Source organism: Morone saxatilis, unplaced genomic scaffold (genome assembly GCF_004916995.1).
Source record: "Morone saxatilis isolate NCDOM2014 unplaced genomic scaffold, NCSU_SB_2.0 Contig11, whole genome shotgun sequence".
Lineage (NCBI taxonomy): Eukaryota > Metazoa > Chordata > Actinopteri > Moronidae > Morone > Morone saxatilis.
The window spans coordinates 14,395,069-14,419,965 of record NW_023339663.1 but is presented as its reverse complement, the minus strand read 5'-3'; the positions used below and the strand labels follow the sequence as shown (position 1 = coordinate 14,419,965).

The 24,897-nt window shown below is 39.9% G+C and overlaps 1 protein-coding gene across 2 annotated transcripts; it reads right to left on the bottom strand.

Moving 5' to 3' along the window:
- Nucleotides 1-5,675: 5,675 nt before the first annotated feature.
- On the bottom strand, nucleotides 5,676-23,334 carry dhx38 (DEAH (Asp-Glu-Ala-His) box polypeptide 38). 2 transcript variants are annotated; one of them, XM_035651777.1, is made up of 27 exons: nucleotides 23,056-23,334; nucleotides 21,896-22,227; nucleotides 21,220-21,416; nucleotides 20,783-20,938; nucleotides 20,520-20,682; nucleotides 19,902-20,020; nucleotides 19,737-19,813; nucleotides 19,482-19,637; nucleotides 19,158-19,319; nucleotides 18,935-19,042; nucleotides 17,742-17,866; nucleotides 17,503-17,640; nucleotides 17,222-17,408; nucleotides 16,187-16,372; nucleotides 15,869-16,009; nucleotides 15,456-15,566; nucleotides 15,139-15,255; nucleotides 14,924-15,031; nucleotides 14,711-14,823; nucleotides 13,200-13,408; nucleotides 11,896-12,050; nucleotides 10,936-11,091; nucleotides 10,552-10,686; nucleotides 10,030-10,155; nucleotides 9,848-9,943; nucleotides 8,990-9,111; nucleotides 5,676-6,544 (listed from the first exon to the last, which is right to left on the bottom strand). In XM_035651777.1, the coding sequence occupies exons 2-27, from the start codon at nucleotides 22,222-22,224 to the stop codon at nucleotides 6,463-6,465; spliced, it is 3,774 nt and encodes a 1,257-aa protein (XP_035507670.1). In that variant the 5' UTR covers nucleotides 22,225-22,227; nucleotides 23,056-23,334; the 3' UTR covers nucleotides 5,676-6,462. The 2 variants fall into 2 exon arrangements, with proteins under 2 accessions (XP_035507670.1, XP_035507671.1); XM_035651778.1 differs by having other exon boundaries at nucleotides 21,220-21,413.
- Nucleotides 23,335-24,897: the final 1,563 nt, after the last annotated feature.

Below are 24,897 nucleotides of genomic sequence, written 5' to 3'. Positions count from 1 at the left end.
TTACACACTGGACCTTTACCTGGAGGGTGTTTGTTATAAGTACCTTTAGGTGGCCAAATGGGTTTGTAATTATGCTTTCAGTACAGCAAAGCTTAAGAAACACGTATTAAAGCAGTTCCTCATTATAAATAATTAGAGATTATATCTATATAGGTGGAAATTTGCATCCTGATATTTGTTGTTTTTTATTTAACTACCCTGAATCACATTGTTTCAACTGTATTCATTTTTAGTACATGTAAGTTGAAAACATGATGAGCTAAAGGAATATAGATCTATTTTTTATGATTTCTGTACGTTGATTTCTACAAAAGAAAAGTAGAGTGCTTGATGTGTTTTGAGTCACATACAGTAACTGCTCCTAGAGCCACAGACCCCACAAGCCAATGTAGCCAAAATCTTAATGAATATGGTCAGATAGACGAGGATTGCAGCCAAATAAAAGAATAATAAAGGCATCTAAACCCTAACAAGTCTGCCTTTGTTCTTCCACTCCACCCACCACAAGTTGGCTACGTGAAAGCAGGCATTGTTGCAGCTTTGAGGGCAGCTCTGAGAGTTCCATGCCCATCGGCCTTCAATCACATGGGATGTCTGAGTTTGACAGTATAAAGTCTTTCTTCTAGAACAAAATAAGACCCCTAAGCAATAGTGGATGAGCTGTTAGTAACCATACAGTCCATAGGGAGGTAGACCAAGCATGGTAGTACAGTATACACAAAGTGCTGGTTAGGGATGAGACAATGGACCAGTAAAAACATTACTGCATGCTGCAACAGTCTTAAATTTCTGACATTTACTAACAGAAGTAAATAGTATCTGTTTTGTATGGTAGAATAAAATTCCATTGGACTTATGCAAACCCAAAACAAAGTTGTGAAAAAAAAATCCAACTCTGTTTAATTACTGATTTATGTTAGTCTTTCTTCTCTTTGTCGGAGTTGTAGCACATGACTCTCTTGCTCTCAGAAGTTGCAGCAGCTATTGCCTTTTTCCTTTTTCTTACACCATCCTGTCATCCCATGCATGCATGCATGATGTGCCCATCTCTTTTTTGGTTTGACTTTTTAGTAGGCAAATCAGCCAGTATATACTGTGAGCTCACACAGAAGCGGTGAGACGGCTCTCCAGTCACTGGGTCGTAGTTGGTAAGTTATTCACTCACTGGTAGCACATAAGGATTAATTCAAGCCTTACAGGAAGAGGACACCATCGGTTTCTGCCTTGGCCAAATCAATAGGCAACATTCTTTCCAGCATAGCAGTCAATACACCACACTTAAGGTGTCTGAGGAAACTAAAAACACCAATAATTGTTATTAATGCCTGGGTCTCTTCAAGCATTGTATTTAGAGGCAGTCCCTATCTAAAGACATTCAGCCATCACATACTGTACATATCCTACAGAGGCCTCCAAGACTCTAGTTAAGTGTCTGTGAATACTCGGTACAAGAATGTTAACACAAATATATATATATGTGTGTATTAGCCATACTAATGCATGACCTCTCTCTACCATAAACGTTTGCATTCAGTTTTCCATTCATGGTCCCCAGAGGATGGTCTACTGACTGACTTTGATGATCTACTGACTTTTCCTCTAGTGCCACCATGAGTTTAACATTTTACTATGTTTCGACAACGACTGAATTGATTGCTATGATATCAGACAGTCATGGTACCCAGAGGATGAATTGTAATAACTGGTCATGCCTACACTTAATTTGTCCAGTACTTTGGTTTATGACCAAATACTTAAACTAATGACATTACCTTCAGCCTCAGCTGTACTTTGCATTTAGTACATTAGAAAATGTTAGCATGCTAACACACCCTAAACTAGATGATTAATGTTATACCTGCTAAACATCAGCAAGTTAGCAGCAAGCATTTAGGACCACCAGCATGGCTGTAGATTCTTGTTCACACGTTATGACAACTGCTATTTGGACACTTCTGAGTACTTTGTCTAAATGCTTTTTATATTTGTATATTTTGGCTCATCTTATTTTCTCTATTTTTCTCTTTATTTATATTTTTTATGCTTAATTGTTATGCACCAACTTACCAAGCCAAATTCCTTGTATGTGAACTTACTTGGCAATAAACCTGATTCTGATTCTGAGTAGGCTGTTTTGGTTGTGGCTTGTTATTGGCATTAAACTTGACTGAAAGGGGTGGCACATATGTGTCCTTGTGCCCTTGACAAGAGTAATATGAAATATGTTTTTAGCACCTAAATGTTAATGAGTGAGTTACTTCAATTGTTGATCTACTTCAGCACTGACAGCATAACCTACTATACTGACTTAAATAGATTTTGAATTAATATCCCATCAGTTTTTATTCAGTTTAAAAACACCCCAGTTAATTTATTCTAAATAATCTCCTTTTGTATATCCTCACAAGAATGTGCAGGATGTTGCAGGGACAAGACACTCAAACAGGCTTTAGTGCACCAATTCACACAGCCCACCCCATTACACATTGTATACAAAGCCACTCTATCAGTGCAGGCAGTTATCAAGTGAAGGACAGCTAACAACAAGCATGCATTGCCTCCTGTTTCCATCATAAACCACATGTGGGTTCAGAACTGGTGAAGGTAAGGGACTATAGAAGAAAGGGTGTGTGTGTGTGTGTGTGTGTTTGTGTGTGGAGGGGTTCAACATTCAAAATTCAATCAAGTGAAGGCCATCTCCAGCAGGGTAACAGGGAGTAGAGGGGGGGTGGAGAGATGAGGGGAAACTCAGCTGAAGTTTCCACTGGGCCCGCTGTGCTCCTAATGCAGCCTTGGATGTAATTGGGTCCCAGAAGGCTGTTCATTATCGGGGGTGAGCGAGGCAACAAAACAGAAAGGGGCAGAAAGAGAAAGAAAATGTCTCATTCTTTGCTCAGTGCCTTTGTCCCAGCACCATTATGGGACAAGAGTTAATTAAAAGAGCAGTTGATGCCTCTGTTTTTCTCATCAATCTCACTTCTGCTCTTATTAAGTTTGTAATGACAGCAGATCTTGTCCCTGCCTGCCACCAGACACACAACAAGGGGGAAGAATGAGAAAAAGGGAAGAGCGGGGCAGTTAATGTGAGGGACAGCTCATCTCAACAAATCTCACAGTGGTCAACAGCTAATATTCACCATAATCCCTCCATCAAATATCAGGGTGGCGACATGTAGGTAGAGGAGTGCTTTACTCTTATGAAAAGGCAGCTTCTTTATTTGGGGTGTGGCAGGAGAGCCCATTTAAGAGGTGTGGCTTTGCACCCTAATCCTGTGGCTCCTATCTCCAACGCCTTGGAGGCCATTTTAATTCCCTCCATCATTACAGGGACCTTCCCTGGAAAGCTTTGGTAAAGGTGACTGCTGACACTGTCATTCACAAGGACTATTTCAAAATGTCAGCCCATAGCTGAGATTTGGCTCATTAAAGTTGGTGGAGTCCATTATATCTATCCCCTCCTCCGCCTGCCACACTCGATCAGGACGACTTGGAGAATTGAGGAGGTTGGGGGGAACGCTCATAATCATGCTTATTTGCATAAGGGTTACAGTGAGACAGACTATCACTGACCAACAAGAAAGGAGTGCTGCAGAGGGATTCAGTTAAGAGAAAAACACTGCTAGTTATTGCACACTCCATTTGAAGAAATCACAGACAGGCAAGCTTCTTTTTGTCTTTTCCCTCCAAATTGATGCCAGCTAGCAAAGGAGGTTTCAGTTAAGAGACATCAACAAATGTCAGCCTAACCGTGATGAAGACACTGGAACACCATCCAGGCTTTTGTTCAACAGTCTTGTGACCTGAAGATTTACATACAGCTTCAAAAAAGCCAAACACGAAGATCCACCCACATATAGCCTGGCTCTTCATCTGAAGCGTATCAACATCTTTACAGCTGAGGGGTTTCAAAGCCCAGGGATCACTCATGTAGATGTGTGACATCTGTGGGTGCGAGTGCCGGAGTGAGGGAGGGACGGACCCGGGCTTTTTGTTTCTCTCTGATCAGTTTCACTCGCCTCAGCTCGCAATTGTGAAACTGACAATGAAAACAACCGTTCTGGGAATTTCATTATGGCTATTTCAGTTATGTAGCTCACGTGTCGTCGCTGCATTTGGGCTGCCCCATATTTATATTATGTTACCAAGGCCCATGACGTCACTGACCTCAAATTATTAAATTAGTAAGAAAAAGTTCATGACAACAGTCAACTGTTAGGATAACGTAGTGCATAAGTTGTCCTTTCTCAACCAAGTAATCAATATCTTCATCATCAGCATTCAAAATAGTTAAATAATTGCTTCAGTGAGGAAAAAAAGCCAAACCTTATCTGGGTCTGGCTTCTAAAATGTGAGGATTTGCTTCTTTTCTTTGTCATATGATAGCAAACTTAATGTCTTTGTATTTGTGTTGTTGGTCAAACAAAAAGAGCAAATTGAATATGATTATTCAGAAAATGAATTAGCAACTATTTTGATAGGCTATTAATTGTTTGTCATTGTTTTAGCTTCACAATCGTGAAGATTACCTGCTTTTCCTTAGTCATATATGATAGTGAACACAATACATTTGTTTGAATTGTTGGTTGAATAAAAACAGCAGTTTGAAGTAGAGCTGAAACAATTAGTTGACAGAAAATGTATATATTATGTACAAATTAATAATTATTTAGTCTTGAATATTGTTATTTCATTTAAGTCAGCGTTTAAGCAAAAAGGGCAAACATTTTGAGGTTTCTGCTTCTAAATTTTAAGGATTTGCAATCATAAACTGGATATCTTTGGGTGTGGAGTTGTCGGTCAAACAAAACAAGCAAGCTTAAGATGTTACCATGGGCTTTTTTGTGATTGGCACTGAAACAATCAATACTGAAAATGATCATTAGTTGCAGCCTAATTTGAAACTGTCCCCTTGGGCGCTAAGACATTATAAGAAGCATTTTACTAGTTTCTAAAATGTTATGGGAAAAAAACAATGAAGTAGAAGTCCAGAAGTAATATGCAGATTAATCGATGATGAAAATAAGTCAGTCACCTTTTCAGTGCGTGATTAAATCTCTGGCTGTAATGACTGAAGTGTCGACAAACGGTGTGTGCAGCTGATAGATTCTAAATTCACCACTGTTTTGTTTTTTAGAGGGAGACACATACGCAAGAAAAGACCCAGGCCACATATAGAGAACTTACAGCCTGAACAAATTTGCATCACTTTCACTTACGGAGCTATCGTTTATGCCACTGCAGAACTAACTTTAAAAACTCCATCTAAATGACATAATTATGTTAGGCACTTGCAGTGCACAGGAAGACACATTAGTGACTACAATATCAAATGAAATCAATTTTGATTTAAAAAAAATAGCTAACATTTATTTTTTTTTTCATTTACAAAAGATGAGAGAGAAAAAAACATCCATTAGAAGTCCTCCTGCTGTCTCAGATCCATGTAAAAAAAAAAAAGACAAAACAGAACCACTGTCACCATCCAAACATGGCCTTCACTAAACTGTTTTGTTACAGATAGACCAGTCTATCTGAAGCTGCGTGATATTCTGATCAGCTGAGAGGGCAGAGGAGAGTGTACATCAACAAACAAATTCGCCCATTTAAAAAGACACATTGTTTAGAGGAAAATCACAAAAGAAACTGTGCTATTTTGAACACAAGGACCATGAAAATAAAACAGTTGATATGTTTAATCCAGCGTGATAATGTTTTGTATGAAGCAAAGCTGTGGTACATTACATTGTTGGAACAAGGTTAACAGAAAGTAGAAAAAGGTCAATTGCCTAAGCTTGCATGAGTGTGGTGTGTGTGTGTGTGTGTGTGTATATTGGGGGGTATTACAACACAATTCTAGAGTCTGAAGACACTCATGCCACAAGTACAGTTAGAATAGTGCTTCAGTCTGTAGAGGAGCACTTCATGGTGGCACACACGCTGTTCAAGCCACGACAGTACAAGAACTAGTAAATGCAAGGACACAAAAACAAGTAACATTGAAATTAGCTCACTATTTTTCAGTTTTTATCTGATATTACACTCAGGGTGGAGAAAATGCAACAGACCATAGAAAATTAAATGTTTTCCAGCTTAGGTAAAATCATTTTAGAGATATCTGTAAAAACACTTGTTTCAGTAATGACCACATATAAATACTAAATATACAAAAAGGAACCCAACAACAGTCCTTTATTCCTTAAAATGTAGAATGGAAACAGCTATCGGCTGATAAAGGTGGAGGGAGCATTTTGATGGACCTGGCTCGTCTTTGAGTCTTGTGCCTTATACAAGTTCTCACTCTAGTGGTCTGTATATGAACTGCAGTTGACTCCGGCCATGCTGGGAGGGACAAATGGCTGCTGGAAGTTAGTGTGTTTGCTTGTGCTGGTGTGGTCCAGGTCCTAAATAATAATCAGTCTAGAGGAGCCAACATGGTTGGTTGGTAAGCTTCAGGGGGTTGTTCTACAGTCCAAATCGGGCCGGGGTGCGTCTGGGCGTCATGGGGGCCTCTTCTTTTCTTCCTGGTGTGCAGATTTTCACAGCCCTGAATCAGAGAAAAATAGGTATGGTTATAAGGTTATATTTTTTTTTTAATGTGACAACATAATATTCAGCTTCATTCTTTATCGCTCATTTAGTCAAATGCTAAACATCTTTTACATGAGGTAAGCCGCTGTTTTAAAAACATAAAAAGCTGAACGTGAGGGGAAGCTGAATGTGAACATGAGATCAGCAGGACTGGAGGAGAGTAAAAAGGCAGGCCGGTGTCTCTGTGAAGAGTGTTGGGAAGTAGAGCCTGACGCCTCTGACAGCAAATCTATCATCTTTAATTACAGCAGCGTGACACCCTGACACTGCCCACACTTCTCTCTCTCTCTCTCCCTCACTCACACACACACACACACATACACACTTGCAGCAATTACAGCCATCAGGCCATAACCCCCTTCTGTCACTGTGTCCCTCTCTCTGTCTCCATGTTCACTTCAGGTGAAATTGTGGTGCTTTACTCAATACACAAGCGGCTAGTAGTTTCATAACTTTGGACATGGATTTGCCTTTACAGGGTCTTACAGGACCATACCATTGATTTAGCATTTTGTAGACCATTCACTACAAATTATGGGTGTAGTGATGGTTTTCATTCATTTGTATACCATATGAAAATCTCAAACTCTCAAAATGTGCCGAGGTTGTGTAATCGATCAGGTCTGCATAATTTTTTTTCTTCAAAATGCAGACGTTTCAAATTAATCTGTATGCATGCAATGTATTACCAAACATCAGGACTGTAACTTTGACTAAAATTAAGACGTACTTGATGCACACTGTGAAGGATTACACAACTCAAGCAAGTTCCAGAAGTCTACTAATTGATTTCCAACCATACATAAATGAGCAGACACCTAAAATTCAAAACTCTATAGTCTACAGTCAAATGGCAAAAATATACATAGGCCTGAGACTTTATATACCTTTTATGGAGGAATATAAATGGTTTTTTTTTTACAAAACATTTTTGAGTCAGACTTCTCAAACACAAGTAGCTGTATAATAACTATGTGTAAATAAATGACAGTCTAAATTTGGCAAAATATAAATCAACTCTCTAAACATAGAATAAGTACAGAATAGCACAAATTTGATTTAATGCCAATTTTCAGTACATGACAGTAAGTAATCAACTAATTGTTTGGGCTACAAAATGCCAGGAAATAATGAATAGCAAATTAATATTGTCCATCACTAAACCCTAAGTATACATGACTGTATTTAGGCAGCTAAAACCTGTGGTACTGTCCCCAGTGTCAGTGTAGTATTTAGTGGCATCTAGTGGTGTAGCTGCAGACTGCAACTCCCTCATTTCACCCTCTCCTACCAAGCGTAAACTATGGTAGCCACATAACGTTTGAAAAATGCACACGCCCTTATCAAGAGCCACTGTTTGGTTTGTCCCTACTGGGCTACTGTAAAACATGGTGGTTCAACATGGTGGACTTCATGGAAGGCAACCTGTGACATCTGTAGATATAAATGTCTCATTATAAAAAGGTAACAAAAACACGATTCCTATATTCTATACTAATGAAAACAGTTATATTCCATTTCTGCCAATAGATCATCCTAAATGTTACACACTGGACCTTTAAGTGCTTCATATGGAAAAACATGGGCCCCTACTTCTAGCTCTTACCACTGATGTGACTCACTCACACTGCTCCACGTTTGTACACAAAACAACTGCCATTTACTAATTCACACCACTGATCTGTGCTGGTGAGCAGGGAGACAGGTGATAAGCAGCCGGCACATGAAGTCTTACCCAACGAAATATTTCATCCCAGTTACAGTGAACTCACAGAAGAGATGCTTGTGAGGCCTGCCGGAGGACAAAGGCAGCCAAGAGCCCAGGAGAGCCGACGACATTCATTATCACACATCCAGTTTCCTCTTCTTAAATCTAATTCTTAATCCTATACCTCGAGTGTGATTATTTTCAACAGATCTGTTACAGACCTGGTCACACAAACTCAGACAGATAAACCAGCTCATTAATTAACAATAAAAGTTCGCTTTTTTTAAATCTTTCTTTATAACCTTATTTCTCTCTGTAAAGCTCGAGGATGGGTGTGAAATTAATTTTTTGGTCTAATTTGAAATTGAACGTTCCCCTCCTTTCTCTGCTCTGCTATGGCACAATTTAAATTGCTGCAGTAATGGGGGTCAGCCAGGAGTCAATATTATTTCTTTTTGTCTCGTCTGGAGGGACCAGAGGTGAGAAAAGCTCATCATGAAGAGTGAGAGAGGTGGAGTCGAGAGAGTGGGAGAGGAGGAGAGGGAGGGAGGGCTGAAGATATGGATTGGCAGCGAGGTAGGTAAATTAAACGTTTCTATCTTGACTGTGTATGGAAAATGAGGGCCACGGGGAACTATTGTTAGATGAGGCACGCGTGTGATGAGGGGACAAAAAAGAGAGGAGATGACTTACTTAACAGTGCCAGTGTTGCTCTTCTTCTCCTGCTCCTCTCGACGCGCTCGCAGCTGCTCCTCAGCCATGGACATCTCCTCCTCCATGTTGCTGATCTCCTCCTTGGCGCGGCGACGGTTCTCCTGGAAGAGCAAACCAATGAGGAAGATGTACAGAATAACATTAAGAGATGTGTTTCGGTCGATGAAACAGATGGTCAAGGTCCACTATAACGATAAGGCCTGGCTCACAGCCTGCAGTTCATCCCAAAAGTGGAGGCCAGTCAAGTTCTTCCACCCCAAACTGGGGAAATCATTTCTTTGTGGATTACACAACAAGAGAGGACTTCCTCAAACTATTGCTACAACATTGGAAGCACACTATTGTCTGAAAAAGTGCTTCCCACCCTGTGGGTTCATTAGATAAATTGTATGGGCCATGAAAGGATTAAGATAGGAAAGCAACAAAATTATTTTTGTAACACCAAATTCTGTTAGTTTTCAGAATATTCTAATCATTTCTTTCTTTCCTCTTTTGTGCAATTGTATCTCCTTATTCCCCTGAAATGATTAAGATAAAACAAAGAAAACTTTTTTTTTAGTTGAACTGGTCACAACCAGTGGACATACGTAACAGTTACAAGCAGACAAGTAGCCATTTCTTTATTTTAAGAAGTCACAAGCCAAATTGTTTGGGAACCACTGGTCTAAAATATTATATAAAATAGAAAGTATCATGGTAGGATTTGGACCTAAGAATGCCTAAATTACGATATTATCAGTCGACAGAAACAGAAACATTTCCTCTCTGAATACTTTTGGCAGGGTTGTGAATGAACCTAAAATGCAACGAGCAAGGTTCAGCATAGTCTTTCCTTACCTGTCGGCTTTTTCCCGCATGTTTGATGCTATAAAACATGGGCCCAAGTTCTGCCAGCCACTCTCCATCAACTGCAGTCACACACTGCATGTACTCCTACAAAACAAAGAACAAGTTAAAACAGCACACATCACAAATTGTTTTCACGCTAGCCGAGTTCTGCAGCCGGCAGAATTTTTTACCTTGGTGGTCATGACAAGCTCGTGGTAGATGATGTAGTCAGGAGTGTAGCCCATACCAAACAGGGAGCTGGTAGGATGGAGGTGGCATGGCATGCCTGTCCTCACGTTCACATATTCACCAATGCCCTGGGAGGAAACACAGGCATAAATAACAAATTAAATGTGCAACTGAGAATTTCAGGATAGAAAAAACGTGGGTGTTTGTGCACTTTAAGGTCAGAGCAAAGCAGGTCATCTGGGTTAATTTGCTTCTCCACCTGGCTTAGACAGCAGGAAAATAAATTTGATGTATATCCAACACTGCTACGATTGCTTGGGTTAGCCAGCTACTCATAAGTCAAACGGAGAACCTTGATTATATAGTCATGATTTCAAATTCCCTTTCAGATTTTAGCGCTGTATTAATGTGAGGCCAGGAGGGATATTTCACCACTCTGTAATTATGCTGCTATAAATCTGCCACAACCAGTTGCCACTAGGCGTAACATATTAACTGAGGAAAACCCAGAGAGGAGGAAGTACCTTGAGCTTGGCAGCCTGGTGGAAGTAAGCAGCACAAATGCACTTTCTGATGATGTCCCAGTCTGACCCGCACGAAATCAGGTTCATCCTCTGCTGCACCATGATATCCTTTAACTGGGAGCGCACCTCACGCACCTGCACAAAAATAATATGCATTAAAAAAGTAGAACCACGTAGAAAACTCATCCATACGGTTGGCTTGCAATCAAATGTTTTAAGGGAATACATATCACTGCAGTGGGTAAAAAACTAAACATTTCTTAAAGCAACTAAAAGCAAGAAAAGATTCCCACATAATCATCTTGAGAGTTCAATAGAAAATGGAAAACATCCAGGGCCAGAGGGAGCTGATAGAGAAAACAGCTGAAGCAATGAGAGTCTGACCTTGCGCATGGCCTTAGTGTGGATGAAATGCTCGTTGCACCAGACACTGGAGTAATTGTTGTTCTTCCACTGCATGTAGACGTTAAGGTAGGTGAGGTGGTCGCTTTCTGGGACTGAGAACTTCTCTCTCACCTGGTCACTCTCCTCCTCACGACCCTACGGAGATACACACAGGTTGAGTTTTCAGTTTTATAGGTCACTAATGAATATAATATATAAAAATAAAAAAATTATTTTAAGGTTATTTTCCTTCCATTGTGTAATGTTGTTCTACACACCCAAATTAAACAAAAGATTTAAAAAAAAAAACACTTTTTTTTGGCCATGCAGCAGAAAACCACAACCACAACATAGATAGCAATATTGTTATCTTTTAAGCTGGTATCGCAAAGTTTTTGGCAAACATATTTACACATCCAGCAGTCATGGGGCAATAATTTTTGCCCCATAAAGTTTCTGGTGACCTGGCGAATGCAAGTCCAATATTTACTCTCCTTTTAGCTCTGTTTTTGGTTAACACTAATTCCTGAAGTATATATCTGGTTCTCCAATTGCTAAATACCCGGCTATGTTCACTAGCTAGTTGTTAACTGTCTTTCCATTGAGCAGGTGGTGTGCAGTGGGTTTTAGAGCTTTCTTCACTTAAAACTGCTGCTTGCCACGGCCAAACAAAACGCTATGAGAGTGAGAGTAAATTTGTGGGCTAAAAAAGCAAAACCCTCAGCTGAAAATGCTATAATGCTCCATAGAGCTGTAGATACAGATATTAATTCTCTGTCGGTTCATCACTACAAGTGACCACTTTCATATACAAGTAAAAATATGGATTTTAGCCACTTTAACACAACAACAAATGGATTATAAAAAAATATATGACAATATGTTTGGTAGCCTCCCATCTATTTCGCAAGGACACAGTACATGTTTTATTATACAATAACTGTATCAAATGAGACGTACTTTAGGTCTGTAGAAGATGGCCGGCACAGACAGCATGGAGACCACGATGAGGATGTCAGCACTGCAGCCCATGTCGCAGGACACAATCAGCATCTTGGAGAGGGCGGGGTCGAGGGGAAACTCCACCATCAGACGCCCTGTTGGTGTCAAAGCGCCTGAAAGTACACAAGATAACACAATTACAAGGTCACATGTGAAGAATTTAAAAGTACATGAAATGTGAAGAATGTCGGAGGGACGAGCACAAGATGAGTGATAAGCTTCTTTTCCATCCAAAGCCCACTAGCAGGAATGAGAAGCCAGTATAATGTGACACTTATTTGTCTATCACCGTGAGAGAGGAGGATGAACTGCTGACAGTTGAGAATACTTGTAGAGAGAAAAAAGGGAGTGAGATCAAAAACTTTGCCAGTTCTGATTTAAATGATTAGACGACAGAATCTAAGAAGCTTATGAGGAGGAAAAGCAGAGAAGCAGAGCAGCCAGTTTGGGGCAGGTAAGCCTTAATCAGAGATAATCTGCTGTTAACACACCATACAGGGAATCATCAAAAGTCCCCCCTTATCCCCAAATCCCTAAATCCCTTAGAATCTGGCTAAGGATGAGACAGAAATGAGACCCGACCAGTCAAATCAAACACAGGATCAGTTACTAGGCAATTACTCCACTGGCTAAACCTCACAACTACCTCCTCCAGGCCTGTTTGCAGTGTCTGCATCATCACTGCAGCATCCTTTAAACAGCAAGTCTCCTGCCTGTGTTTGTGGTGTCAGCATCACCACTATATATAGCAGCACTGAGGGGGAAATACAACCCTCAAATACCCAATAATCTCTGTCACAGCTTCACCGTCGTCTCTAAAAGAGGATATTTTATGTTGTTTGGCCCTACTCTTTATAAGACTGGTGGAGGTCTTGTAAGGTCTGCTATTAGAGACAGAGGAAAGAAAACAGGTACAACACATAATTTGGATACTTTGCATTACATTATTAATACATCTGTTATTGGTTATTTAATATGTTCAAAGTAGAATTCGCCACAATTACTTGACTCATTAATACAGTTATGACTGTATTCAGAAGCATATCAAATTGTATGTAGGTCACTTATAATGAATGTATTTCACCCCATCTTCTTAATAAAAAGCGTTAACAGTTTACATTTTTATGAGATTTTGCTGTCAAAAAGGTAACAAATTACAATACATTACAATAATCAGAATATTAAAAGTATTTTTATGTAATGCAAGTATCTTATTATATTATCATGCTTCTGGTGATTCCAACCGCTTGTTCACTACCCACCTGTGTTGTCCAGAGCTCCCAAAATCCAGAGCTGGTACATGGAGTTGAGCATGTTGTCCTCAGGTGGTGGATCCATGAAATGGAAGAGGAGCAAATCCTGAACACCCAGAGACTTCAACAGTAGGACTACATTGGCCAGGTTGGTCCTTTGAATCTCTGGTATGGTGGTAGTCAGCATCTCATTCTTATAAGCGCTCTGAGTGTAGAGCCTGGACAGAGACAGACACAGTGAGTGTAAAATCTAATCCACCAAGAATGATGTTAAACTAAAATGAGATTTTTCTAAACAAGAAAAATGTACGGATGATTGTATATTCTTTTTTATTTTTGATTAAACACTGCACAGATCAGTGAGGAATATGCTCCTCTGGGGCATGTTGTTATGTGACACTGATGTGAATTATTTTCTCAAATATATGCCGGCATGCCATTGGGATTTTAACTAAACAGTAAGCGCCAGATGTAGATCAGCTGCAGAGGAACATTCATAAAGCTACAATTTATTTAGGGAAACATCCAGAGCCTGAGTTAAATTAATGGACCTGACTTAACAAAGCTTTCGCAACAATAACAGCTGCCTGACGTAAGAGTTTATAATTACAGAAGGATTTAAATGTATATGGAGGTTTTGAGCTTTCGAGTGAGCGCCTCCAGTCACAGCTAAAAGGGTCTTTGAGTGGGGAATTCTCCACGCAAGCGGAGCAAACCAGCGTGACTCACTGCCTCTGCTCTCTAACACATACACACATCCACAACTACTCAAACACCTTGACTGTACTCTGTAAAGCTGCATCAAAACTGATTCTTAATCGATTTGTGTGAGCTCATGTGTAAGAGCAGGTGGGCATGATTAATCTAGAAATATGTGGGCTTTCATAAGCACCCCAGCTCATTAGCAATGCAAAAACGTATTCCCGTGTGTGTCTATGTCACTTGGCTTAAGTAAATGTGGCAAAAGAGGGAGGGGTCAAGTGAAACCTCTGACAGGGTCTTTTTGTGGCACATTTCCCTGCCATAAACAGACGTAAAATGCATGAAATCCTCTGGAGTTCAGGGTTCTGGCCTGCTCTCCCTCTTCCGGCCTCTGGCTGTCTTAAAAGCACAGTCACGTCACACATTCGGAGCCCTGAGCAAACTGTCTGACGACGGTACTGATTTCAAACAACTGATGGAAGAAAACACACTTTTAACAACAATCATGCTAAAATGATGCATTCTCAGGAAAGCCGGAAAGAAACATCATATTCAGGTGGTGCATTTCTATTCAGTGAATGTGAACTAAGATACAAATATAAGATACAAAATAATGTATGTTCCTGCTATCCTCTTTTTTGTAGGATTGGGAGAGTCTTGGTATTGTCAACTAAAATCCAAGATTAGGAGCAGCCTTGCAGGAACCTGAATATGGCATAAATTCTTACCATGCACCAGTTCCAGCTCAACACTGCTTGTGGGTTTGAGCATGTGTTTGTGAATGCATGCATGTGCAGGGAGAAGACAAGGGCCATTACCTGTAACACTGCCCTGGCCCTGTACGTCCTGCTCTGCCAGAACGCTGGTTGGCATTAGCCTGGCTGATGGGATAAACTTGTAAAGCATCCATTCCAATGCGAGGATTGAAAACCTGTTGACAGAATAAAGGAAATGTGTAAGAGAGATTTGTTTAACATAGGGAAAGGACCTTGGGAGAACTGCAGTGTGAGAAAATGTATATACAATGTAACCTTAAGTTTGCAGTATCCTGAATCCACGACAAACATGATTCCATCCACAGTGAGGGAGGTCTCAGCGATGTTTGTGGCAACAATGCATTTCCTCACACCATCTGGAGCCTAGAAGAGGAGAAATTAAAGGTCAGTGTTGTTTTCTTGCATGTGTGTACTCACAAATATAAAGTGTAGAAATGCAAGCAACATTATGGGCTGTTTCAGATCTCTACCTTCTGGAAGATCTTGGCCTGGAGGTCAGAAGGCAGTTGGGAGTAGATGGGCAGCACAGCCAGTGCAGGAGCGTTTTCCAAGTCCTCCAACCGCTCCACAATCTGATCTGACGTCACCTGTGAAAACCAGTATATATTTTAATTCAAACATAATACACAACATTCACACAAACTGCCATTGACAGGAAGTGGCCAGCAGGGTTACATTCTGTATTTTTGACAGCAAAAAACTACTCGAGTTACTCAAATGTCTGAAAAATATCCAAAAATAAATATACAACAATCATTTGAGTGAGAACAGCAGCCATGTTCCTCACCTCAATATCCTCCTGCCCCGGCATAAAGATGAGGATGTCTCCTATTAACCCACTGAGGTGGATCTGCAGGGCCTGCTTCACTGCTGCCTCTACATAGTCCTCCTGAGGAGTCTACATAGCACAAAACACAACAAATCAGTCCAATACTAAATTAAACCACTGATATGATCCGACAACAACCAAAACATAATTCTTAGAAATTTGACAGAACAGGTAGAGACAGCTTTTTATTGTTATTTGCCTAAAGTTAGTTCACATGTCAATTGAGTAATTTATTGTCTGTAGGGTATTTACCACATACTTACTGACAGAAGTGCATATCCCCCAGAGAAAAAGTTTGGGAACCCCTGATTTAGGATATAATGTAAGTTAAGTCTTTAAGTCAAAGTAGAAGAAGAAGAAGAGAGACATACCTTGCTAAACAAGATGTCTACAGGAAATGTTCTTCCTGGAATGTGGAATATGGGCACGTTGCCAAAAAATGCTGCAAACTTGTCTGAGTCCATAGTTGCAGATGTAACTATGAGTTTCAAATCAGTGCGTCGAGATACAACCTGAGAGAAAACAGTGGACACAAGAGAGATGGTTGAAGTCATAGTGTCTTGACACAAAACAACAACCTGACAAAGTAATTTATCATTTAGACGCATTCAGATGTAAATGTGTGTATGTCTTAAAAAAAATAAAAATAACGTGTATCCTAAATAGATGTTAGGTAGTTGTGTGCTGACCTCACGCAGCAGGCCGAACAGCACATCAGTATTCAGGGAGCGTTCGTGAGCCTCGTCCATGATAACAGCACTATAGTGGTCCAGGTCCGACTCCCTCAGTGACTCCCTGAGCAGGATACCGTCCGTCATGTACTTTATCAATGTTTTCTCGGATGTGCAGTCCTCAAAGCGGATAGCGTAGCCCACCTGCAGCCAACAATGTCAGAATAATCAACTCACAATTTTATGTATGGCGCTTTAACGCGCTTACAGATAATACAACTGTATGACATGCATTGGGTTTACACGTATTACAAATTATACCTTTATTAAAATCATAATTACTACCGTATCTCTGTAACAGTGCAATTTTTGACAAGCTCTACCTAATATTTAAGCAGCTCCAGTGTTTCTTTTATTGTTACTCATCAGTTCAATCCCTACCAAACATGTTTTCATTTTTTCCACTAGATGGCGGAGTTACACAACATATGATTTACTATTGAGTTTGACCATGCAAGCCTCAGTCTGGCCATTATGCAATCATGTTATTACTGGAGTCACAGAAGTCATTGGGCAACTACATGAGCAATCAGACAGTATTAAAAGTCCAGAGTTTAACCATATTAGCTAAAGTGCTTGAAAATCGAAATCAAAAGCAAGAGTTCATGTTCCAACCAAATATTCTGCAAATACAACTACAACTAATTCCAAATTTAACTCACCATACTTACTTCACAGTAGTAACCACATTTAGTTTCACAATGCAATGAAATTTTGGATGCATTCCCTTTCTTTTCTTAGATTATTTACATTTATTTATATCTATTGGAATCCATTGTAAGCAAAGCTACTAGCATTCACACATTATCACAGTATCAGAGTTTCTTCTAGGTACAGTGACCTAATAATTGTCAATGATCATATTAACACTATATTAATTTACATTAAATGTTCACAAGGATTCAAGAATCAGAGCTGGAAATGTATACAGACTGCTGGTTTGCATCAGTAGGGCTAACTATTCCCAAATGCAACGGTTGACAGTTGTCTCACCTCTTCTCCGAGGTTGGTGCCGATCTCCTCACTGACTCTCTTGGCCACACTCATGGCTGCCACTCTTCGGGGCTGAGTACATCCCACCATGCCATAGCTAGTGTAGCCATCCTCATGCAGGTACTGAGTCAGCTGGGTGGTTTTCCCACTGCCCGTCTCCCCAACCACAATCACTATGCTGTTGTCCCTGCAGATGTAAAAGAACAACAACATTGAAACAGTCAAATTACAACTCACAGCTTAGAAACACTGGGGATAAGGTTGTATTTGGGTATCAATACCTTATGATGTTTAGAAGCTGCTGTCTGACAGCAAAAATAGGCAGGTATTGTCTCTGTTCCAGAAGAGTCTTCTTCTTAGCAAAGTCACTGCTGGCCTCAGACTTTTCTTTCATGTGGTCTGCAAATTTCTGCTCCGCTCTATAAGGCAGAAAGAGGAAAATTAGCAAAAATGAATATGGCAGGTCAGAAAAAAATGACATTATAGTTCGAGAAGTTAAGCTTGTGGATTAGTCTGTTACCTGTAGTCTACTTTGCCATCCTCGCCAACCGGTTTGCCCCCAGACATGTCTTCTTCCTCCTTCTTCTTGACCCCCATAATATCCCCCAACTTGGTGCCTGCCAATTCCCAGTGTTTGTGCTGTGCCTGAAAACATAATTATTCCAATTAAATCAAATGATTACGAAGATTAATGCTTCAGTCTGTAACAGCACACAAAGATTGCAATTTCATGCACATTCCACACACACTCCAGGGTGACAAGAGCACCTAGCATTGCATTTGTCAAGTGGTCTCACCTCACTGATGGTGGTTTGCAGTTAAAATGTCATCAACTGTCTAGGCAAGGTGATCATGAATAAATTATTTACTGAAGTGATGAAGTTAGACAGCACTGGCATTATCAAACGGACAGGTGCACACCAACAAACCCCATTAACATTTCTCAACAGCATGAAGTATGAAGATCATACCTGCTTTGTGCTTGACCACATTTCTCCATACAGATGATTTATAGGATATTCATTTAAAATGCTTACTGGTTTTAACTTTCTTATATATCAACAATTAGAACATTGTTTTTGGCTTTTATGGCCTTTAATCTATTGTGACAGCTGAAGAGTGACAGGAAGGGGGAGAGAGAGAGGATGACACACAGCAAGGGGCCACAGNNGATGACACACAGCAAAGGGCCATAGGCCTGATTCAAACAGTGGGCTGCTGCAGCAAGGACTCAGCCTCGACACATGGGGCACAAGCTCTACCAGGGGAGATCTCCGGGCACCCCTCAACAATAACAACATTAACTGCATATCCTACCCACACTTGTATTAATAGCATTAATACAAGCAAGTCCAAGCATTATGCAAATGTTGCATAATTCTGTATGATTTAAAAAGCAGTAGAATTTAAAATGTATGCTTACTCGGCATGCCAGATTTTATTATGTAGTTAGCTTATAAAGGGTTAATCCAATCCAACAATTATTTTTAAGTGCTTTTACAATTGAGAACAGCGGCATTTCTGTCTGAGAGGTCCAGGACCTGCCATTTGTATACTGTGGTCATAGTAATTTTATAGACATCTTATAGCAACCCTATATATATTACAGAAAAATCTGTTTTTCCCTTTAATACCAAAGTCATGGATCACAAAGCCAGGTCAGACCCAGTTGTCTAAGTCGTACTCTTAGTGTTAGTTATTAATGCAGCTAACCTTCTTGCGTTCCTTCTGCTCACGATGTTTGCGGACAAGCTGGCTGCCTTTACGAGAGATGATGGCCATGTCAGAGGTAGCATCTTTCACAGGGATGACCGGCTCTGGCTGCAACAGGGAGGCAAAGACACGCATAAAAACATTTAGATAAAACCAAACTCTTAAACTCTGTAAACCTCGTCACTATAGGCCTTAGATCATGAGCTGTTTCGGTCTTGTTTACCTGCTTAGTGAAGACTATTCTTCCATCCAGAAAGGGAGGAACCAGGTTGTGAACCAGCAGGTGAACCTTAGCAGCATTGTCTTCCTCAAAGTCTTCATCCACCTCCAACCTCTGCACCACACCACTGGTCAGCATGCGGTTGGTCTCCCACCGCTCATTATCCTGAGACAAGAAACACAGCCTGTTAGAAGATATACTGACACAGACAGATGCACTAACAAATACACACACACACACACACACACACACACATATATATAGTGTATGCCTGTGCATGCAGACTCATAGCTTTGATTATGCTGATTTGGGGCACTGTGGTTGTACCTCGTTGATCTGTCGTTTCTGGGCAGATATTCTTTTTTGAGTCTGCTTCTGAAGGATCTGCTCTCTCTTCTTTATATATTCATCAGAGGTGGAAGTAAAAGGGTTGTGGAACTCATCATAGCCTTCATCCATCATGTACCAATCTCTGTCAGCTTGCTGCAAAACCGTGAGACAATTAGAGATGTATTAAAAAAAAAAAAAAAAACACATCAGGAAATATTTAATTGTTTGATGAGAGATAACTGTGCCACTCACCTTCTGGTCCTCCTGCCACTGTTCTTTCTCATCCTCGTTATCAAACATAATTCCTCCCTCACCATCTTCTTTCCTACCTGAAGAGAGGGAAAAATACACGTTATCGGACATACATTATTTAAATCTTGCACGTGAGCAGAAAATGTCTTATTTTAAGAACGGTACCTTTTCCTTGTGATAAACGAGGTGTAGAACCCAAATGCTTTCTGTCATTGGCCCACTCGTTGTACTTGTATGATGGGGTGGGCAGGGGTGTGTCGTCAGGGTAACGGCCTCTGATTGACCTATGCGCGCACACACACGCACACGCACACACACAGACAGACGTTATGTAAGCATCACGTAGCATTGATTTCAGTATGACAATAGTTTGACAAAAATGTGGCAATATTGAATACAAACAGCCGTGTTATAAAATGCAAATAACTGTAAGCTGTCATCATCATTACAGTGAAAATTGAGTTTGTGGAGAATGTTAGTCTAACCAAGTTCAAATATTTGGTCTTTGCTAACAAAATTAGGTGATCTATTTAACAGAAACTATTATTTGTATTTGTAAGTCCCTGAGAAAACTTGATTGACCTGAGATTAAAATAATTAAAAATAAAATATATTTTCTGTCCTTGTTTGTTTTCAGTCACAATTATTGTAAGTGCATTGATCAATCATGCATTGTTTGTTATTATGATTCAACTATCTACTTGAAGGACATTTTCAAAAAAACTAAGGCTTTTAAGCCTGAGGCATAAAAAATGTCAGATAAAATGAATGGCAGTTGTTTACCTGTCCCTCCTCTCACTCTCTCGGCTGGAGCGATGGCCTCGCTCTGAACGATCAGACTCTCTGTTAGAAGGGGCAGGGGAGGGAGACTCCCATTGGGAATGCCGTGAACTGGAATAACCACTGTCATCCTCTTCCCAGTTGGACCGTGAAGGTGTGAAAGAATCTATGTAAAAAAACAATATAAGTTTAGTCAACCAATTAAGTCTAAGTTTCTTATGAATAATACATTGAAATAAAAGCAAATATATATAAAAACAAACTACCTCTGGGGCGATGCTGTGGTGACTGGGGTTCATCTCTCTTACTCCCCCGGCTGATGCGATCGGACCAGCCCTCTCTCTGTGAGCGCTCACTTCTCTCACCCCGCTCCGACCGGCTGCTGCTGCTGCTGCCACGGCTGTGACTGCTCTCTCGCTCATCTGACAGAGACATGGGAAAGTTAATGTCAACAACCCCAACTGATCGAACATTTGCTTTCATTATTAATTGGTATACCAATCGTGTTTTTTTCAAATACTACAAGTAGGGTGAATTGAAATGAATGTGAATGTGCACATTTATTTTATGTTCTGCCAGTGGGCCATCCCAATAAGACTAGGCAATATGTTAATTCCACTACAGAAGCGACTTGATGTTCTCTGCAATTATGTTGGCATCGGCAATCGGCTAAAATGAGCTGAAAAATATCAGCAAAAATCACCTCTTTCACTCCTTCGGTCTCTGCCCTTATCTCTGCTCCTTTCTCTGTCTCTCTCTCTGTTCTTGTCCTCTTTGGAAGAAGCGTAGACTCCGTGCTCACGTCTGTCTTTCTCCCTCTGCTGGTGTCTGCGTCGGAACTCTTCACTGACCCCTCCGGGGTTTGAGGGTGTCTCAGAGCCAGTCACACGATACTTCCTGCTGCCAAGACGAAAATAAAACGTTACACATTAGTCACACTATACGTATTAGTACGCTATTACAGTTAGTAAAATAATGAGTGGAACGGTCCAAGTTCTTCAAAACTAAATAAATAAATAAACAAGACAGGAAATTAAACAAATTATTGTTTTAACAAATACAAACAAAATATGGTAACCATGTAATTGTGAAATAATACAGCCCAAAACTGTCCTGCTTTTCACAGTCATGGAGTTCAATTAATTTTGATTTATTTCCAGCTGTTTTTATTTCACAACAGCATTATAAATAATATTAATGGCACTTTTCATCTCAAAGTCTGTGTTTGTATTTATTCATAATTTTTTACATTTCATTATGTCTTACTTATTTAGAATTGAACTCTTCAGCTCTCCATAGACATGAGGGTTGTCTGTCTATAAATCCATCATTCATCATTTTCAATCAAATATTATTCTGTGTGAAGCACTGACACTTACCTCTCCTTCTTAGCACCTTTGTTCTTATCATCATCTTCTTCTTCATCTGACCCGGAGTCACTTTTACCTTCCTCCCAGTCCTTGTAGGACGAAACCTTTGACTTCTTGTTATTTCTGTCATCGCCACAAGCATCAGCCTGTTCCTTACTCTCCCGCTCTTTCCTTTTCTGGGCTGCCAGCAGGTCCAAGCCCAGCAAGGAGGTGCGTGGAGTGGGTGCTCGAAAAACATGGGGCTCTGCAGCAGCGCTCTTCTTCTTCACTATCAGTCCACCAACTTGAGCAGCTGGATCAGTCCCTTCCAGCCTATGCATGGACACATCGTCATCCATTATCTGTGGGGAAATAATAAGTGCAAAAGGTGAAAATGTTACTCATGGCAACACCTTTAAAACATAATTACTTAGTTATAGTTATTGTTTCAAACTGGCTTGAGCATTTGTCATCACTGAAGTAGGACTGTCTGTCTCTAATTATTTTATTTTTCTTAATAAGACTGATGAATTATTTAATCAATAAGAGAAAATAGTCATCTGTCCAACCAACAGTCAATTTTCTGCTTAAAAATAACTTATACAATTAGCTGATTATGAAAATTGTCGCAAATTTCTGTCGATCGATTTATTACTTAATCAACTAGATATTGTGTCACCTCTAATTTTCAATAATAAGACAGAGACAAGCAGTCAAATCCTTAAAGTGGAAAAAGCTTTAACATGCAAATGTCCCAGCTACTTCATTGATTGACTGAACTTAAATGAAAAATCTTAAGTAAGTTAATGGGTTATCAGATTTGTTCTCGATTCATTTCCTGGCGGTGTACTAACTGAGTCAGCGCTACAGTGAACCGAGTGTACGGACACAGACACAAACAATCATTATCACGTTCAAATTGTACGTTAGAAATTGAACCTACTCATAAACAAACCACCCAGCAAGACATTAATACCCTTGTTATAAAGTTATAACTCACACACATACACACATACATGTCAACACTATCAGCATCTTTCTGGCCAGTAGTCGTCCCATTTGTGACCTCAACACTTTCTATTTCACTCCAAGGTCACAAAGGGGGCTAGGATAACAAGTAAGCAAGTCAAATGATGATGTGTCCCCCGTTTAATAACGATGAGATCAAATGAAATGAAACTACTACGTACCTCGGAGCAGTAGCGTTAGTTAGCCTGCGAGCTATCCGGTTGTGTCCGGACAAGGCCGGGCGGCAAACTGCGGGGAACCTCCGCGTGTTCCTTTTCCACTAAAATAAACAAATGATCACATTAAGTTCAAGATTTGAGGTCAACTTATGTTCGGGTAGGTAGTCCCACAACGTGACGGACCCCTGGCTGCCACTGGATAATATTTACACAGCGGCTTTCGTAAACACAACGCGTATGTTTACAGACAAGGGAGCAGCCATTGCAATCCCACAATTCTAAGGGGCGGCAGAAAAAACAAAAGGGAAACTTTATTTAAACAGGTTGTGATAACAGAGGATGAGATGTGAGTAAAGCACAGCAGTTAGGCATGAGATTGCTATAACCACACAGAAAATGTGACACGTGGATGCAAAAAGGAAATGTTTATTATCTGTTTTAATCCAAAAGCTTAAGTGCACCGAATGATTCAAACACTGATTGTAAAAACATGAAAAACAGTCAAAGTCCAATAAAAATGTTTTCAAAGTTTTCCAAACACCACAAATCCCTATATTCCGGTAATAAATACAGACAAAAAAACCTTAGACTACACCCTTTTAGACACTTTAACTAAGAAGAACATCATTAGAATTAATAATACATGTATTACTTACCCAATTATACGTAAACTAAAAACCCTGAGATTCTTTAAGACTGACGGAAATACTAGCATGGTCTTGTCTAGAGAATACTGAAAAGATGATGGAAACAAAACTTGAACCACAGACACTCTTAAAGAACACAAACAAACACAAAACATCATGATCTCTGGTATGGTCTCAGCTGTAATGATTTATGAGGAAATAGGCCCTCTCTGCCCATAGATATTATTAAAAAATGCAATTGTTAAATTGTGAAAGTGTAAACTAATAACTATTTAAGGATAGCTGAGACAAAAAGAAAGTCACATCTTTGGGATTTAAAATGCAGCAGCCTTGGAAAACTGAAGAATGTGTGGCATCTCTGCCCCGTGTTCAGGAAATGAGTTGTAAACTGACTTTTTTTTTAAAAAAAACATTAAGAGCTTGGAGATTGTGACACTGATTTAGAAAATTGTTGACTAAAACATGTATTGATGGTCACATTTAATGAATTTTAGAAACATATTAACTATAAAACATAACAAATAAACTAAAATTAACACATGCAGTACTCTATTTGTTGCTTTAGTTATGCCAGGACTACAGTTTATACTCTTAAAATGTTTTTTGTTTGTTTGTTTTCGACAAAACAATGCTGTATTAAACATCACAAGTGATGTTTAAATTGCAACCATTAAGTTGGTGATTAGTTTGGATCCTAACCTTGCATAGTGAGTTATCAGTCTCTCTCTGACACAGCAGGTCACATGGGAGGCTGTAAAGGCAAATAACTTTAAGACTTTAGCATTGTGTACAGAGGTCTTTAGGCACTCTGTTGACATGGGGGCAGGGTTGGTGACAGGGTTTGAACTTTTGCAGCCAACATGTGTTTTTCCTGATGTTGCATGAGTAGCAGATTTTTTACCAAAAGTTATGCTGTATTGTAAGTGTATATATATTTTATGCTGATTCTATATGTTTTGTATTTTTTTTCATTTGTGTTCTTGACTTTATTTACCAAATTCCTTGTATCTCTATGTGAAAACCTGCTTGGCAATGACCCTGATTCTGATTTCTGACACCTGAATGTGGCTGCAGAGGATGAAAGCTTTACATGTGAAGTATATTATGGACCACTGACAATGTATAGTATCTGCCGCTACCATCTTGTGGTTGGTAACTTGACATATCAGTAACATACATATGTTTCACAGGCCCCCCT